The sequence below is a fragment of the Myotis davidii genome, unplaced genomic scaffold (assembly GCF_000327345.1).
Source record: "Myotis davidii unplaced genomic scaffold, ASM32734v1 scaffold46, whole genome shotgun sequence".
Classification (NCBI taxonomy): domain Eukaryota; kingdom Metazoa; phylum Chordata; class Mammalia; order Chiroptera; family Vespertilionidae; genus Myotis; species Myotis davidii.
The window spans coordinates 6,110,201-6,129,517 of NW_006383006.1; the positions used below are offsets into that span (position 1 = coordinate 6,110,201).

A 19,317-nucleotide genomic window follows, 5' to 3' on the forward strand; every position below is an offset into this window, starting at 1 on the left:
GTAGCATATTGTTGCAAATTTAAAAATGAATTCCCAAAGGAGAAAGTGCAACGAATGTCACGAACATGTCTCCATATTGAATTGGTGGAAAGACTGCTCCCTCTCCAGAGGAGACTGGGGTACAGCCTTCCTCCTCCCTTACGTGTGAGGCTGATCGCACATGGCCAGGCCCCTGGGCTTCGGGGCCAGTTCGCCCATGTTTGAGGCCTGGCTCTACCACTGACCGGCCTACTGACCTGAGTAGGTGAGGTAACCACGGTGTGCCTTGGTTTTCTCTCTGTAAAATAGGGAGATAGTCACTGTGTCAGAGTCCTTTGGCCTAGCTCGCATACTTCACCTCTGATTTGAGCCCCATCTTCAGTGGGCCACTGCTGGCTGCATCCACTCCCTTCCCGCAGAGCAGTCATGGCCTTGCTTTGCTTTCTGCCCTGTGAGAACTCCCTTGCTCCTGGGTGACCCCTGATCAGTGTGCCATGGGAACCAGTGGATAAATGTCCCTGTCCGGTCCTGCTGGACAGTTGTGAGAGGCATTTGTCCATATCGCAGGCAGTCAGGCAGAATTAAGCCCCTGCTGCCCACAATGGTGTCTCAGTAATGAATTCTTACTGACTTCCTCTTCCTTTCCTGTTTGGGTTTCTTTCGGCCTCATTCATGCCCTCAGGGATCACCTCCCCAAAACAGTACCACATAAAGCCTTTGTCTCAAGCTCTGTTTTCAGGGGAATCCAAGTGAGACAAGAATATACCTCATGGGGCAGTTGAGAGGATTAAATGGGATGATCTGTGTTAACATGATGCCTGGCACAAAGTAAAGATCTATCAATATGAGTGCTTATCTACTATGTTTTTTTTTTTTTTAAAAAAAGTGGTTAGGGGGCTTAATTGGAATGGTTTCCAGAAAATTACACTAAGCCAGTTACTCCAATATTAATATTCATAATAATTGAGGCAGTACACAATGCCAAAGGACTATTTGAATCCCTGAAGAAAAAATACCTATGTAAGCTAGACTATTTCTTAACCAAATAATTCTCAGTTTCAAAAAAGAGGGAGAGGGGGATGATAATAGAATCTTCAACTTCATTGTAAACCTATAAGGCAGGTTGTGAATATGAGCGAGCACAGTTTTCTATATTGGTGAAATAGGCAAGTGGAGTAACTAAGGGCAGACGTACAAATCAGAGTGGACCCCTCCATGGAAAAGGAACCATAAGTTAACCACTTGGTGTGCTGAATAACATCTGCAGCTCAGGCACAAGTTTGACTTGACTGGACAGCGGAACGGCTGCCCCATCTCAGCTCTGGGAGTTCGGAGCTCTTGGCAGCCCCTCCCCGGAGTGAGTTGGCTCAGTGTGCACACGGCAGCTGCTGCTGTGTGAAATGAGAAAGCATGTAAACCAGAATTTCTACTGGTCGTCTTATGTGTAAAACATGGTGGTCATTAGATTTTTCTGATGTCCTGGAATTGTGGCTGAAATCCCACGGCTGAGGACAAGAAGTGTTTAAAATTCTCACATATACTAGTATATGATTAAGAAGCAGAATGTGCTCTGCTGCGCACGCCCCCCCTCTCCCCCCTGCCCAAACTGTCCCCCATACACACCCAGTTGAGGGAATGATTGTGCAAGAGAATAATATCCTCATCTACCATGACAGGTTGCGATCAAATTATATCCCAAATGGATAATACACAAAAGAGTAGACTATGCATATTAAGTAGAATGTGGAGATGTGTGAATGCCAAAAGAGACAGCTAAAATGAGTGCAGGTCTTTGTCTCTGGGACTGTTTTTGTTTATTTTATGTAAGCCCCTTTGTTCTATTTTAAAACAATTTACATTATAGAAAAAAATAAAAATTAACTTTAAAAAGCTTCTGAATTTTGCAATGGGCCATCAGGCTAAACCAAAGAAAAAAAAACAAGAAACATGCATATCTAAAGGAAATTGAGAAAAGGCAATTTAGGCATTCAGGGTCGGAGTAACCAATGGCTCTTTGCTGATATACTCAAATGATGTCAGTTTATTCAGCTAATTCGCTTGGTTTGGCTGTATGAACTAGGGACTTTAGGCTGTTCTGAATTCTAGCTTTTCCTCCATAGCCTCTCAAAAACTAAGAAGTATTTCTTTTTTAAAGCACTTTTAAGAATTATTACTACTTTTTATAAGTTTAATGTAAATAATGCTAGTTTGCTTCAGAAATTCTTAGAATTCATATAATATTTTAGATAAATATGTATAAAACATTGCGTTTAATGAATTAAAATATCCTGAACTTGGTTTTTTTTGTTTATTATTTATGTTCCCATCTACTTAAACAATATCTAAAGTGACTGCAAAAAAAAGGTAAATGCAATGTAAGTACCTTTGCATTAACGACTTCAAACCATTAGAATATTACTTAGAATATCTTAATTTATAATACTCTCTGTCTTAAAGTTTCTTCCCTTGGTAGCATTTGGCTTCTCACTGCCTGCTTTGTATTTATATATGATGTATCACTGGAGGATATTAAAGCACAGCCCACAGACTTTCTGTAGGAAATGATATGATCTCCGTTTTGCAGATGGGGAAACTAGAAGCACAGATGGCCACACCATTAGCCCTAAGAGAGGAAGCACGTTGGAGACAGTGCTAAAAACAGTACAGAAGGCCTTAAAGCCCGATTCTTCCACTGCGTCCTCTGAAGTACTGACGATCATTATCATCTATCGTTATTATGACTATTTTTGAATACCCACTTGGCACATATTATTAAACTGTACTGGGGAATGGATTAAAATCTTTAATGCCTGGCAGCTGTTTTTCTCGATGTTATTTCCCAAATTTTCTTCTGCTTCATAATTTCCCTTTTTTTTTTTTTTTGTAGAGGCAGTTCAGAATAAATGTTTAAAAAATGCTTAATGGAATGCCAAGATTGAGATAGCTGGGCTGAGAGTACTCACAGGCATCATCTCCTGCCTCGTGTTCTGCTGCTTAATTCTGCACTGAGTTTACCCTTAGTTTAATTTAAGAGTCATTGCCATCAAATCACTTTCCTCAATTGCCCATGCTTTCTTAGGGTCTCTTGGTACCCTTCCCTGCAAATATATGAACCAATAACACGATTCATTCATTCATAACAGTAAATATTATTGCATTTGATACACACTATTATAGTGGAGTATGAATAGTCCATCGTATGGACAACTGAGGGGAGAAAAAAGAAACCTCACAGAGACAGAGAGCAGAAAGACCAACGGCTGACGCGAAGTGCTGAGGGAAAGTGGAAGTGTGTGTCTTCTTCAGTGATTCTGATAGATGGCTGTTTTTTTCTTTAAGTCCAGGAAATTTCTTCCTCCATAAAACATCAATTTACTTCATATAGTTATAGCACTTGGAATTTGGGAATTTTTTGCCTAGTCATATACCACCTCTGCAATTTAATATGAAGAAGTTGAGGTCCAGGAGGAGTTGAAGTGATTTTTCCCCCCCCAAGACCTTGGACCAGAATGTATAGTTTTAAAAAAATGCCTAATCCATAAAGAAGATGCGAGGAGCAGAAACCAGTGCTTTTAAATGTCCTTTTTCATGATTAAATTTAAATAATTCAGTAGATAGTAGATGGGAAGATAAAAAAATATTTCCCTAAGGCCTTCAATCTTCTTCCCGCTAGTTATTGTGACTAGACTATTACATAGCTAGCTATTATATAGTTAGCACTCAGAAATTCCCCATACTCCTGACATTTTCAATCTAAAATGAGTGGAGGTAAAACACTGGAGGGATTCATGTGACCATCTAGTTTCTGCCCCTGTCAAGATCTCTGAGCAACTAGGCGTGGTTAGAGAAAGAATGAAAAGCTCACTTGTCCAGAAACAACTTACTAAAGGATTTGACTCGGGTACATAGCCAATAAAAGGTAGACAAATGAATGCAAGTTTGCCTCCTGAAAAGTAAATTCCCCAAATTTTGGCCAAGGTAATGATCTCTAGATTCGTGACAAAAAATAGTTGGCAATTTCACAAAAATACAGTCATCTTAGCAAAACATAAACGACATTTAATAGATGACAGATGTGACTTGAGCCTGATAATTCACTTTTTTTTCACTTAAAGCTGTTTTATTTGAAATGAAAGTCCTTGTTTTATTGAACAGTGCAGTGAAACATTCAATATGGAATCTCAAGAACATTTTGATTTCTCTACAAAGTAAGAAGAGTGTTTGGGAGTAGCCGTCCCATTATGTAACAAGCGGGCTGGTAAATGGAGAGGCTTGTCCTAGAATCGACAACAGATGGGGATACACACCCAAATCTCATAAAACCTAAGCCAATTTTCAGTTCATTCTATTGCATCATGCTATAAAAAATAGGGCACACCTATTGTGTTTTTGCTTTGTTTAATTATTTGTAGATTGCAGAGGACAAGACAGATGGCTGTTACCATTACCCAGATGTTTCTAAACAGGCAATTCTTGCAGCCCAGCCCTTCGAACAGGTGCTTTTATGCGGGTATGAATATTGTTGTAGTTCAGTCTGGGGCACATGAGCAGGTTGTTTCCTAAGAAAGCCCTGCCTGCTTAACTCAGATGGTCACAGAGCCTCAGAGCTGAAAGCAGGCATGGAAACCTTTAGCCAGCCCCTTATTTTACTAGACAAAGAAACAGGCTGAGTGAGAAAGGTTAAGACACCAGGCCAGGCCAGCTCTTAGCAGAGTCCAGATGAGAAACCAGGAATGCATTTAAACTTAATAAATCATTTAAAGTGGTTTTGTGTGTCAATGTATGAGTTACATAACGAATTTTGAGCCAAATTAGAATATTAATTTTAGTTTGTCTGTTAGGATAAAATGAAGGGAAAAATCAGTCTGCCTCTGTTAAATAAGTTTGGATGATCAATTAAGAAAAAGATTTAAACAACAAAGCCAATAGTCATCAAAACGATGACTAGGTCCTAGTCTAATAAACACATTGTATGTTCAGAGAAAAACATTACTTTGAATTTGAAATAAGAAAAAAAGATAAGTAAGAAGCGAGATGCTAAGCATGCCAGGATGGCAGCCTGGCTGATGACCAAACAACTCCTTGTGGTTGCTGACCCATTTCTTTATCTCTATGTTAGCTCTGAGAAAAACAATTTCTCTACATTGCTGCCTAAGACCCTTAATTTGGTTTGAATTCATTGATTTTCTTAATGTGTTTTTATTGATTTCAGAGAGAGGAAGGGAGAGGGAAAAATAGAAACATTGATGAGAGAGAAACATTGATTGGCTGCCTATGGTAGGCCCCCTACTGGGGATAGAGCCTGCAACCCGGGCACGTGCCCTGACTGGGAATCAAACCGGCAACCTCCTGGTGCATGGGATGACTCTCAACCAACAGCCACACTGGCTGGGCTGAATATATTTCTTATGTGCAATGTGAGTTGCTTTTTTTTTTAAATTTAAATTCTTTATTGTTGAATGTATGACATAACGTGAATTGCCTTTAACTTCATTTACTTTGTATTAAAATAAATATAAAGGTTCATTTAATAATCGAGATTTTTATAATTTAGATCCTAAAATTGCATTTTAGTACATAGATCCAGAGACCAATTTAAAACAAAAAACATACGATCAGAAACCGAGGCTTGATTCAGAAGTTATGGTTTGTAATGAAAAACAAGCTTGCCAGTAGGCTGAAGCATGAAGCATGACAGTCCTCAGCCATTATGCACAGCAGAGTCTGGCGCACCCCTTTGACAGGGGCAGCGTGCCAGGAGCAGAGCACCGTAACCTCAGCTGGTATCAGCAACGGGAGCTGCGGCCAGCCTCGGGGCGCTTCTGGAAACTTTCCAGGGACAGAATTGCTGCAGGCGACCCAACTATGGGGCCAGCAATATAACGAGAGAGTTAAGCAGTCTGTTGCTGTGAGGCAATTCTCTGAGAGAAGAGGAGAAAAACTTCTCCCTTTCTGGTAAAAAAATAAGTCGCTTCGCAGAGCTGATCTCTTGAGGGCTGCGCTGAAATGACAAACAAAACAAAACAGAAAAAAGCCCACACCCACCACCAGGCACAGAAACCTCCAGATTTTAGTCGGTATCTTCATTTTCATTTATTTCCTTCAACTAGCTTTTAAAGAACAAGCCTATATTCACTTCCTGGGACATAAACGTATAGCTGTACTGTGTGTGTGTGTGTGTGTGTGTGTGTGTGTGTGTGTGTGTGTGTGGTGGCGGGGGGGGCGGGGGTTGCGTACGCTGATTTTTATGTATCTCAGCCACCTGGCACAGTTCTGTTTTTTCCATACTGGTATTCACATCACCCGAACAGGTTAAAGAAGGTCACAGTGCATGGGCTAACTTCTTTTACTTACAAAATTCAAAAGGTATCATGTGTTTGGACTAATAAATATTAGTAAGTAGCAAGATTTTCCCCTGATTTTTAAAATGGGGGGGACATCCTCCGACTGGAACTTGATTCTGTAGCACTCCACAATAGACAGGAAGAGGAAGGAGAGGTTCAGAATAAAAAAAAAATGGGAAGGGAGAACAGTTCCAGTTTCTAGCTCACTATTTACAGATGTCTCCGTTCAGGGCCCTGTGCTGCATAGCTCCAGGGGTCTCCATGGTGCCGGAGCAGTGACACCTCTGTGTGCCCTTTAGAGCACAAATGTGAGGTCGGTGTTTTTAAAAGCCTGTTCCTGGTTCTACTGCACCAGAATCATCAAGGTACTTGTTAAAAATGCAAACTCCTGGGCCGGACCCCAGACCTACTAAATCAGGGACCAGGGACTAATATAAACATTCAAAATAGCACCTGAACGATGCTTATGAACAAAATCTGAGAGCCTATCTTTAGCAGATTTATTTCACAGCCTTTTAATTACTAAAAAATGTACTAAAAAAGTACTAAGCACATATTAAATTTAAAGTGCATTTTTATTTGAATAAAGATAGGATTACTTGTTCCAGATCGTGATTTTTGTTCTTTAAGGCTTTCTTTACTTCCCTGTTCATGAGTCTTGGTTATATGGATGGTATTGAGACCAAGCAGGATTGGCAGGTGCGGGAGGAAGTGCAGTTGGTGTAAAAGAGATAAATGAAATAAAACATGGATTTCTTTTTAAGTCTGTGTGAGTCACCAATGGTATTTGATATTAGATATTCGTAATATGTACCAACATATTTTTAAAAATCCATTCTGGTTTTTTTTGAGATCTAATTTTCACTTTTCCTATTTGGATAGCTACTTAAAAATATACTCAAGCACAGTTCAAACATACAGTATATATTTCAGTAGTTTCTTGAATCACACCTAAAATCCAAGCAAGGCGAGTTTCTGAAAGAGCAGCTGCAGTTTTGTCTTTTAACAGATAGTCAGCACCATCTAGTGGATGCCAATAAGCTCTTTTCTTGAATTCAGTGAGGAGGTGAAGAGAGCAGTCTTGGAAACTTGCTCTGGAATCCCAGTGTCTGTTCCTGGATGACTTTGGGAAAATTACTTAACCCCTCTGTGCTCTGCTTCTCAACTATAAATCTGGATAATAATAGTGCCGCCTCACCAGATGTTATGAAGTAAAGTGAAATAATGCATCTAAAGCGTGTCCTAAACACTTAGTAAATGTTATTTTTAAATAACACTAAGCCACAGACTCACAGGAGGTGGGAACTGTCCAGTGACATACACTTTTAACTGCCCTTCAAAAGAAATGACCATTTCATCTGGTTTGTAGAATCTATGAGGCTTAATGAGGTTCCTCTCCCAGTGTGTTGTTGCGTTTGGCTGATGCTTATGCTGAGAAAAAGGAAATTGGGGCAACAAGACTGGAGTGGGAGTTGCAGCCCAGATGGAATACAATGTGGGCTCTCTCTCATTCATTCAAAATCTGACTCCCCTCAGAAGGAGAATGTCAAGAGGAGAGAGAGATGGAAAACAAACCAAAAGAAAACCCAACTCCGAAACCAGCACTGCCATATGTCCCCAACCTGGAATGAGACCAGGGGAATTTTAGCTTAAAATAACTTGACTCTGGAAGAAATCTTTAAGAATTATTTTGGAAAGCACAATACCTTCTAGAATATGTTTGGGTTTTTTGAACACATATTTCAGAAAACAGCACAAAAGTTTGCTCTCAAGGCACATGCAGCTTCTCAGCCGTTTGCAAAACAGAAGCAGCAGGAGGTAAATAAACAAAGCAAGAATGACAGAAAACAACTCAAGATGAGACGAGTTTTATGCAAAATATAATCAATGGGGACTTAGTTTGAAAAGTTGACAGTAAAGAGACTAAGTTTTTATTGAACTTGCTTTATCTTATGTTGCAAATATTTTAAAAGCAATACTTTAAATAATGAAAACACCAGTTAATCATGGGCACTGATCACAGCCCTGATTTCAGTTAGCTTTTTCTCCCCTCCACACACCCAAGAAATCATGTTTCCTTCCTTCCTTCCTTCTTTCCTTCCTTCCTTCCTTCCTTCCTTCCTTCCTTCCTTCCTTCGGCACGCACCCCTGCTCAGCCCCTTTCTCCCATTCCCTGCCTCCCTCTCTCCCTTCTTTCCTTTCATTGATGAGAGAGAGAGAGAGAGAGAGAGAGAGAGACATGGATGTGAGATATATATATCGATCTGTTGTCTCCATACAAGCCCTGACTGGGGATCGAACCCACAACCTAGGTTTATGCCCTGACCAGGATTGAACCCACAATCTTTTGGTGTACAGACTGACTCTCCAACCAACTGAGCCACACTGGCCAGGGCGATGTGTTGTTTTCTTGATGAACACCATTGGTCGACACACACACATACACACACACACACACACACAGACAGACAGAGGAAAGAATGGCCTTTATTCCTGCAATATTAGAATTATGCATGCATTTGGAGATTATCTGGTCTCTAGCTACTGAGACTGGTCAGTGGGCCAGAAACATTGCCATCACCTAGATCCCTGGGCTACCTAGCTATTTAGTATCAGAACCCAAACAGTGGTATTTCTCCTCCATCTAAAAAAATAAAAGAGTCAAGGGAACTGAGGATAAGCAGTGAGGAGATGGGGAGGGATTACTTTACATAGGGTGATCAGTAAAGACCTCCCTGAAAAAGCCACTGAGTGAAGAGAGAAAGCAAGCCACATGAATAGCTGGGCAACTCAACTGTATTCTAGGCAGAGGAAGCAATGGGCTGGTGTGTGTGTGTGTGTGTGTGTGTGTGTGTGTTGAGGGGTTGGTATTTGTATTGGAGGAACAACAAGGAGTAGTGTTTCCAAATTCCCAACAGATATTAAAGAATCAAAACTGCCAGTGTTGTAATGTACCCCGTGAATCACACAAGGACGCCTCAAGAAGTCGATTTAAGGAGTCACATTTATTTTGAAGCCGGGACTACGAGGGGGCATTTTGCTTTCCAAATCTCTTAGTGGTTAAATGACCGCAACACCAGATTTATAGGCAAAAATCACAAAGCTATTGATTACATCTCAGGGTTAGGAATGAGGAACCTGGTTAGCAAAAAAGCAGTTTGTTACAAAAGCTAGATTGAGCTGATTAGTTATCTACAACGATTAATTATAGTTTCGGGTCTTGGGACCACTGAGTCAACAGGAACACATTCTCTGGAGCCACTGAGGCAATTTAGAGTAATTGTGCAGTCCTGGCCTCCAGGTACAGAGGAATGTGTTTTCTAAAACCAGTATGACCACAACCAACGGGGTATTCAAATGACAATCAATAGGGTATTCAATCGAATGGGATGATTTATATAATTCAGAAAATCAAAATAACTTTTCTATTATTTTAGCAAGCAAATAATGACAGAAGCCAAGTCAACAGGGTTAAAATATTAAGCAGCAATTCCCACCAAGCATGGTTGCCACCATGCTTCACCAGGAGTTATCAACCCTTGTTATTCTAAAATACTTCCAACCACCTTCATATTCTTTCCTTGTTATCATGACTTCCTGAAGCATTTGTTTAAAAAGTAAGACCTCTTAAATTTAGAAATATTTACAAGAACTGTCGCTTGTAGCAAATATTCAAATACTGGAGACTACAGAGACCATCTTGGGGTGTCATTTGAATAATGTAACATACAAATCTCCAAGCAGGGCTAACAGCTTTTCACAGCATCGTGAGTTGGAAATTGCCAATTTAAGGACTTATTTTAAATCAAAACTTTTTCTTGGAACCACACTCATAGAATTTGTATAAAGTATACAGTGAGTGTTAATTTTTTAATATTTATATTATTTGCAATAATGACTCCCTGTTAGCCACAGACAGGGCCAGGAACACATCCTTGTAACAACTCCAAGCACAACTGACCTATCAGACTGTGACCACATCTCTCCCAGGTGCTCCTGTCCCAGATTCTGGAATGTTGACCTCAACTTCTGAGTATCAGCATTTCCTGCTCTTGCTTTCAACTCGATGTCAGTGGATTTCCTCAGTAACTTCTCTGTGTTGATGGCTAAGGTTTGATTCTTATAGGAGAATTAGAATACTTTCTCCAGTTTTCCTGATTTCTCAGCTGATTTATTGTAAATTTGGAAAAACATAAATCTCCGGAGAAACGCTGTATAGAAACACTAACCAGGAGGACAGTGAGGCTGAGCCAAAGTGTGCCAGGAAAGGGTGGTAGAAATGGAGGTCTGAGAGAGAACAGAGGGCCTGGTCATTCAGGACTGGTGGGCATTGTAAAGACTGAGAAATGAGGAGCCCTGGAAAGGCCTGAGCAGAGTGACATGATTTGACTTAGGTTTTAGAAAAACATCATTCAGGCTCCTGTTTGAAAGCAGGAGAGTCAAGGGAGGCAACAGTAAAAGCTTATTGCAAAAATCTCCATGAGAGACGGTGGCAGGATGTAACTCACTGGAGCACGGAAGGCAGCGAGAAGTGGTTGGATTCTGGATATATATTGAGTGTAGAGATGACGGGTTGATAACTTGATTGTGGAGTGTGAGAGGAAAAGAAATTGAGGATGACGTCAAGGCTCTTGGTCTGAGTCTGGCAGGACGGAGTTACCATTTACTGAGATGGATTAAGGGGGTGGTGGTGATGGTGGTGGAGGAGGGGACGTGGAGAAGACTGGTTTTTGGTGTGAAGTTTGAGATGCTTCTGACATCTAAGTGGATGTCTAAGTTGCCAGGTCACAGTCAGATACAACAGCGTGGAGTTCAGGGGAGCAGCCGGGGCTGGAGATAGAAATGCAGGGTTAGCAGTACATGGGCGGCATTTACAGCCAGCACTGCCCTAGAATGTAGTTGTGGTTTTTGACGAACTCACTTAACCTTTGTCTATTTACTCTGCTGAAAACCACTTGAAGAATCCACATCCTACCCACCTAAAACAACGATGATAAAGGGGCCAAGTATGTGAAAATCCCTTGTAAACTGTAAAGTGCTGCTCAGACTGGGAAAAAAAGCAGGTATTTCACGGTACCGGGGATGAAGAAAATCAGTTTGTGGACTAAACGAAAGAATCTTCATGCACTGACAATGACAGAAACCACAAATATCACTTTTACCCTTTTTGGGCTGTAGCCCTATTTGTGCAATAACTAATGTTTCATTTATATGGCACCCAAACTTTACCAAGAACTTCACACACATGACCTTTTGGAGTTACCATCCCCATTTTACAGAGGAGGCAACGAGCTCAGGGAGGGTGACGGACCTGCAGGGCCGGCGCCATATGGCTAGCCAGGGCCGGAGCCACACAAGCACCCAGACATCCCCGTGCCGAGTGCAGCCTCCACACGGACAAACCATTCCCCACCCGCGCAGTGCTCCGGGAACACGAACGAGCCAATGGAGCTGCCCAGCTCCTCGCTGTCCCGCCCCCACGTCTCAATGCTGGGTGGTACGGCCCTTTCCTGTTATCGCGAGACTGGGCGCGGCGTGACTCGGTTGCCAGGGGAACAGCGTTCCCAAAAGCTGGAGGGCTTTGGACTCGCCACTCCTCTCAGCTTCAGAGTAGCGAACTGTGGTGACAGGAAGGCCCTTCTTGTTTTGGGGGGCAGTGGGTGACGCTGCGAGCGTCCGTGGCGTGCCTCTGAGCGACTAGTTCCCAGAGTCTCCTCGGGCAGGTGAGGAGCCGGCTCGGTCGCCCCGCCACCAGCCCACGCGGAGCGCAGCGGCATTGGTCCGGCCGCTGGCCCGGAGTTCTCGGGCTGCAGGGAGAGGGGCGGGGCCTGGGGGAGGGCAGAGACGGGGAGGGCGTGCCTGGGAGTCTGACCAACAGCCTAGAATTTATATTAAAATCAATCTTCAGCCACTTAAAATAGACCATAAGTGACCAAGAATGCAAATCAGCATTTCAACGGAAAAATAAAAAAAAAAGGTGGCCATCGAACAATTAACTGGAGGCTCAACTTCTCTCGTAATTCAAGCAAAGTCAGTCAAACTCCAGATACCTTTGGGCACTTACCAGATTGACGAAGATGAAAAAGCTTTGATGTTAACCATTGACCCCACTCCGATGCGGGGAAACACTTCCATCTCATCATAACTTGGTGGCAGTAGTGTGGTTTGGTACAGTGTTTTTGGAGAAAAGTTTGGCAGACTACCGGAATTTGAAACGCAAATGTTCTTTGACTAAGCAATTCTCATTGATCTTCGGGATATATAAATATAACAAGACAAAAATTTGTAAGAGAGGTTAACTTAGCATTGAGGTATACTTTATATACGATAAAAATCACCCTTTTAATGTGCAGTCCAATGAGATTTGACAAACACAATTGCCACAACAATCAAGATACAGAACAATTTCCCCCCAAATCCCCTGGTACCTTTTGTAGTTAACCCCTCCCTACTCCTAGGCCTGGCAACCATTTCCCCTAAAGTTTTGTGTATTCCAGAACTTGTGTATAATTGGGCAAACATTATGGAGTCTCTTGAACCTGGCTTCTTTCAATTTAATACAATGCAGCTGAAATTCCTCCATGTTTTGTATCAGTCGTTTGTCCCCTTGTATTGCTGGGTAGTATTCATTTGGATGGTTGTACCACAGTTTGCTTATCTGTTCCCTCCTTGAGTGACATTTGTTAATCCTCATTGGAGGATATTTTTTCCACTGATTTTTAGAGAGAGAAGAGGGGAGTGGGGAGACACACACAGAGAGAAACATCTTTGTGAGAGAGATACATCCGCATATGTCCCCAGTCTGCAACCGGGGTACGTGCCTTTGACTGGAATCGAACCTGAGACCCTTCAGTCCTCTGGCCGACGCTCTAACCACTGAGTAACTGGCTAGGGCAGTTGAGCAACATTTGGATTGTTTCCAGTTTTGGGCAATTAATGAAGCTGCTATAAACATTCATGTACAGTTTTTGTATGTGAAACATATATTTCTTGGGTAAACATCTAGAAATGAGATTGTGGAATCATTTGGTACGTGTATGTTTAGCTTTATAAGAAAATGCCAAGCAGTTCTATAACACAGTTGTCCTGTTTTGAATTCTCACAATCAAATATGAAAGTTCCAGTTACTCCCCAATTTTGTCATTTAATTGCTTTCTTTTTTGTACAGTGCTTTATTTTTCTTGTGGAATTTCTGTGTGGCTATTGAGGTTTATTCTCAAACACTCAAATACATCTGTGAGATCCTAATTCAGTGCCCTTTGTCCATACTTTTTTTCTATATGGCCAAATTCAAAGATTGCCAGTTACATTCCCACTCACCCTGGGAACTGTACTTTATTTAATTTATTATTTTCAGGAGCAAAAATAATAGAGCAGACCTATTTCTAAAGCAGATTGAAACACTTCTGGAGCCTTATAGCTGATCCATGTCACTGACAGCTCCCTGGGCCTCACCCTTCACTGACATGTATTGTACTAGCTCTGCACACGCCTCCATCTCACTGCTCCTTCTGTAAGCTGCCATCAGTCTCCCTGACAAGCTGCTTAGGGCATTTACAAGACATTTGACCTTTCAGTGCCTTTTGCTTTTTGATTGTGACATGATTGGCCAGGGTAATCCGTCATCCCACAATAATAATGTCAGTGCCTTCCTGAGCGAGCCAAAGCCCTTTTGCAGAGTTGGATAACATTGAGACCAATACCTTTTTCATTTGCTGAGATGGAAAGACTTGACCTAATGGTTCCTTAAGCACCAGCTTTGGCACACTGAATGGTTGGGGGCTAAATCATGTTATCCCTCTGTGTGCCTTGGAGAAGCATCAGGTTTATGTTTGTGCTTCTGCCTGTGTCCAGAACTTCCCTGGACTCTGCCTGTGCTGTTTAAACAGCAGAGAATGACGAGTCATTTTGTAGGACAAGGAAAGGACTTTGTTAACACTTGCTGAGCCAGATGCAATTGGTTTTCTTCATTTTGTTATGAGAGAAGTGGTTTAATTCCTAATTGATAGGAATTTAGGAAAGGATTTGTTGGAAGATTTCAATTCACATATAAAGCTAAGTATGGAGAAGGCAAAACTGGAACTCTCCCTATTCCTTTCATTTTATTCAGTATGCATGACAGCCTCACATTCCTGACCAAATCTGGGCCGGGCCGGCACAGGGTCAATGTGCAAGCAGTACCCAAGTCCTGCTACTCGTTTAAACCACCCTGCCTCATAGTTCCTGCTTCAGAAAGCAGCACTGGGAAGAGAGCAGCCAGAGTGGTGAGAGGCCTGTGGGTGGTGACACAAGAAAAATAGTTTAAGAGACTGGTGATGTATAGCCAGATAATGAAAGTTTGTCCCCCTACTTGAAAAAGTAGGTTTTGTTCTCTGTTGCCTCAGAGGGCAGAAGTAGTGTCATGGGTTTTAGAAGGGGAGGGTTGATAGATAAAGAGCAGTGACCTGGAGGTCGGTACTCCATGAAAATACAGCACCAAGGAGGAGAGGAGAAAGCAGAGCTGAGAGGGAAGACAAGGTGGAAGACTGGGATAAGGCAGGCAAACCCAGAAGAAAGTAGAGGCCTTAGCCAGTCATTACGACAAAGCATGACTCTTGGCTGAGAGGTGTGGTGCTTCATGAGTGTATTCTCAGTTCAAGGACACAGTAATTATCTGTCAGAGTACAGGAAGCCATCAAGATGGCATTCATCTCTGCATTCTTTTTAGCCACTTTCAGAATCTAACATCTGAGGTAGCGTTTTCCACCTACAGTGAAATAAAATCTAATGATCCACAGACACAGACGTCTTTCATGAAATTAGGGTAGTGTGACTTTGGTAGCAACATAATTCTTATAACAAGGCCATGAATTGCATATTAACACTAATGAAACAAATACACTTCATAACTTGCTTTAAAATTTTTGTTTCAGGATATCAATGGATATTATAAAGGGGAACTTAGATGGGATTTCAAAACCAGCCTCCAATTCAAGAACACGTCCTGAGAGCAGGTGTTCAAATACTTCTTTGGAGGTGCTCTCACCAGAGCCAGTGTCCTTCAAGGTACTTTGCTGTTTAGAAATGATTTAAACTCTGAAAATAAAAATTGTTGCTAATATCCCATTTTAAGGTAGTTCTTTTGGGTGTGCTGGGAGCACACAGATTTCTTGGACTTTAGGTCATTTTATATGAAACTAAAGGCCTAGTACATGCATTCATGCTCCAGTGGGGTTCTTGGCCTGGCCTGCGGGATCGGGCTGAAACCGGCTCTCCGACATCTCCCGAGGGGTCCCAGATTGCAAGAGGGTGCTGGCCAGGCCGAGGGACCCCACTGGTGCACGATCGGGGCCAGAGAGGGACATGGGAGTTTGGCCAGCCAGGGAGGGACCATAAGAGGGCTCCAGGGCATGTTTGGCCCATCTTGTTCAGTCCAGATTGGCTGGACCCCAGCAGCAAGCTAACCTACCAGTCAGAGCATTTGCCCCCTGGTGGTCAGTGCACATTATAGCGAGTGGTTGAGTGGCCTTAGCATATCATTAGCATATTACGCTTTGATTGGTTGAACAGCTGACCAGATGACCCAACACTTAGCATATTAGGCTTTTATTATATAGCATACTGTTGCCTCCTTTATCTCTCTTTCCTCTTCCTCCTCCTCTTTTTTTTTTTTTTAAAGCTGTAGTTATGGGTTCAAATTGGGTTCTGCTGACCACATTTTATGTGATTTTGGGAAAATTACTTTGACTCTCTGTGCCGGTTTTCTCATCTGTTCAAACCTCATAGGCATGTTTTAAGGATAATATTTAAAGTTCTTAGAAGAGTGACTAGCACCTAGGAAGTATTCAATACTTCTTACTTATTGTTTTAATTCCTTTTTCAGTTCTCACCAAGGATATGTTTCTATTGATTTTGGAGAGAGAGAGGAAAAAAGAGAAGAAAGGGGGGGAGGGGGGAGAGAGAGAGAAAGAGAGAGAGAGAGAGAGAGAGAGAGAGAGAGAGAGAGAAAGAGAGAAAAGCATCAGTGTGAGAGAAAAACATCGAGTGGCTGCCAAAAACATCGATTGGCTGCCTTCCATATGCGCTTCCGCCAGGAATCAAACCCGCAACCTTTTTGGTGTATGAGATGCTCCAGCCAACTGAGTCACCCATTTGGGGGCAGGTCTCAATTCTTTAACTCAATTGGTCAGTCCTTTCTGTGTTATTTATAGCATTCAGCATTTAGTGTGGCACATAGTAAGTATTCATAGTAAGTATTTGTTCAATAAATTTAGAATGAGGATTTTCCCTCTCTGTATAGGTAGAGTAATATACAAAACCTGATAAAATTTAGAGTAGCATAGAATTAGTATTTCTGCTTATATATTCCTGGGTGATTTTATTTTTTTGTAAAGCAGCAACTTCACAAATATTGACACACAGGTTTTAATACATAGATTAATATTACTTTGTTCAAGACTTATTTAAAAGAAAAATATCAGTGGTCACTTCAAATAAGATTTTATTTGAACCCAATAAGCTACAGTTAACTCTATAATATTTATTATCAAAAGGAAAGCCTCCTAAAAAATTGTGATTTGTCTTAATCAAGTTCCTGGAAAATAAGTGAGGTCCATCTTAGATTGGGGAAGGAAGCCACAGGTATATTACATGTTGACTGCTGATTGCAAATGATTCAATGTCTATGAAACCTTATATTTTGTCTGAATAATAAATCCTGGAGTTTTTATTAGTTTTATTGTTCAAATTTGGCATTTATTGATATGTTGCCAAATTTTTTTGCATGGCAGAAAATGAATTTAAAATACTATGTTTTAAATGAAATTTCTTTAGTAATAATAGATTTCTCATTCTAAAATTTTTGGTTTATTTTTGCTTATGAATATTTTTTATAAAAATCCCATATCTTTCAGGTTGGGAATTTAATTGTTAGGAAAGGTTTTTATAGGGTATTTACTTTTCCTGGGACTAACATGCAGGTATGAGGTGGGGGACATGGAGAAATGAAAATTGGAGCTGGAATGTGGCTTTGAGAATGAAGAAGAAAGGAAACTCATGCACATAGGCCACAGGGTAGAAGAGCAGGAGGGTCCGGAACAGAGAGACTATTGGGCAATGAATGGGCTGGGGAAGATGGGTGGGGAACTATGGGTAAAATTGTGAAGGGGACAAAGTTAGCCTTTTGTTCTCCAGTTTCATCTTTTTGCCTTATTATTTCCTGCTCATTCTAAGAGGATCATATGTGATGATACATGTGAAAGGTCTTTGTATGTCCTGAAGTGTGTTATCTCAATATATTACTATTATCTCGTTATCTTTTGTATATTCTATATTCCTCTCTATAAAAACCCATTCTTAGGGTAAGGTCAGCTAAATCCATTAATACCATGATATAAATGACTGACAAGACCCATGGGACCTTTCCCAGCAATTTCAGCATTTTCACAGAAAATCTTTAAGGGTTTACTGGATATTAGGGAATTTCAGATTTTACCTGGCCTTTGACAGAAGTATGTTTTTGAAAGGGAACCCTCTTTAACACCTCTGAGGTTACAAAGTAGGCATTGTTTTGTTTATATATTGGGTCTCCACTAGTTTCATTCTATACCAGATCCGTTTTCTTTTCTGTTAAATCAGGTAGCAGTGCCTTCACCATAGGGTCATTGTGTGGAGCGAAGGAGGCAGTGTGTGTAAAGTACTTAGCACAGGACATGGCTAATAGTAATTCACCAATAAATGGTGGCTATAATCATTATTCCACTGACTCAGCTCAGTTCTGCTGGGATTTATGTACCAGTTCAGGTGAACAGAGATGCTCCTGTATCCCTGGCAGTTTAATTCTCAACACCACCAACCTTCTGCCTTGGAGATTCTCAGGGAGCACAGATTACAGTAGGGGAGATTGATCACATGGGTGTAGAGAGAGCATAAAACCCTCCAAGGACTGAACCCTGAGGGACTGGAGCAGACAGTCCTTCCATTGGGAGGGGAAAGGTACTCCTCTCAGAAGTGGCTGGTGCTCTTGCCCAGCTCCCGAAGTGGCTCAGTTGGTTGAGTGTCCTCTGGTGCACCTAAGGGTTGCTGGTTAGATTCCCAGTCAGGGCACATGGCTGGGTTGTGGGTTTGATCCCGGTCAGGGAGCATGCTGACCTATGTTTCTCACATCGATGTCTCTCTCTTTCCTTCCTCTATGTAAGCATGTCCTTCCTCTCTGTAAGCATGTCTGTCCTTCATATGGCTAAGCATGCCTTCAGGTGAAGATTTTTTTTTTTTAAAAAAGGCTGGTTAGATTCCCAGTCAGGGCACATGGCTGGGTTGTGGGTTTGATCCCGGTCAGGGAGCATGCTGACCTATGTTTCTCACATCGATGTCTCTCTCTTTCCTTCCTCTATGTAAGCATGTCCTTCCTCTCTGTAAGCATGTCTGTCCTTCATATGGCTAAGCATGCCTTCAGGTGAAGATTTTTTTTTTTTAAAAAAGGTGGCTGGCTCTCTTTCCCCCATGACTCTCCCTGCCACGTGCCCTGTGACCCCTGTTTTCTCCTGACTCAGCCACGGATGTCTTTTTTTGTTCTCTCAGGAAAACACAGCTGCACCAAAGTGGTGTTTTCAAAGTGAATGTTGCTAAAATGGAAAGAGAAACCATAATGAAATAGAAAAACTGTGAATAACATAAAAATAATCACCAAAGCACATGGTTCTGACTTGAATTTCTTTAAAAGAACATTTCAATTCAGCCTGTTTACTTTTCAGCTGTTCAATAGCCACATGTGGCTATTATATTATACTAGAGGCGCGGTGCATGAAATTCATGCATGGGGCGGTCCCTTAGCCTACACCCTCTCCAAACTGGGACCCCTCAGGGGATGTCTGACTGCCTCTCGCAATCCAGGACTGCTGGCTCCTAACCGCTCGCCTGCCTGCCTGATCACCCCTAACCACCTCTGCCTGCCTGCCTGATAGTGCCTAACTGCTCCTCTGCTGGCCTGATAGCCACCAACTGCACTCCCCTGCCG

The 19,317-nt window shown here is 41.8% G+C and overlaps 1 protein-coding gene across 1 annotated transcript in view; it reads left to right on the top strand.

Annotated features, from left to right (window-relative positions):
• The first annotated feature begins 12,012 nt into the window (after positions 1-12,012).
• The window catches only part of LOC107181560 (fibrous sheath-interacting protein 1-like), a 12,315-nt gene continuing 5,010 nt past the window's right edge, over positions 12,013-19,317 (top strand). The window contains exons 1-2 of the mRNA XM_015557637.1: positions 12,013-12,046; positions 15,236-15,368. Of these exons, the coding sequence (XP_015413123.1) occupies positions 15,243-15,368 (126 nt within the window). The 5' untranslated portion in view covers positions 12,013-12,046; positions 15,236-15,242. The remainder of the gene's footprint in view (positions 12,047-15,235; positions 15,369-19,317) is intronic.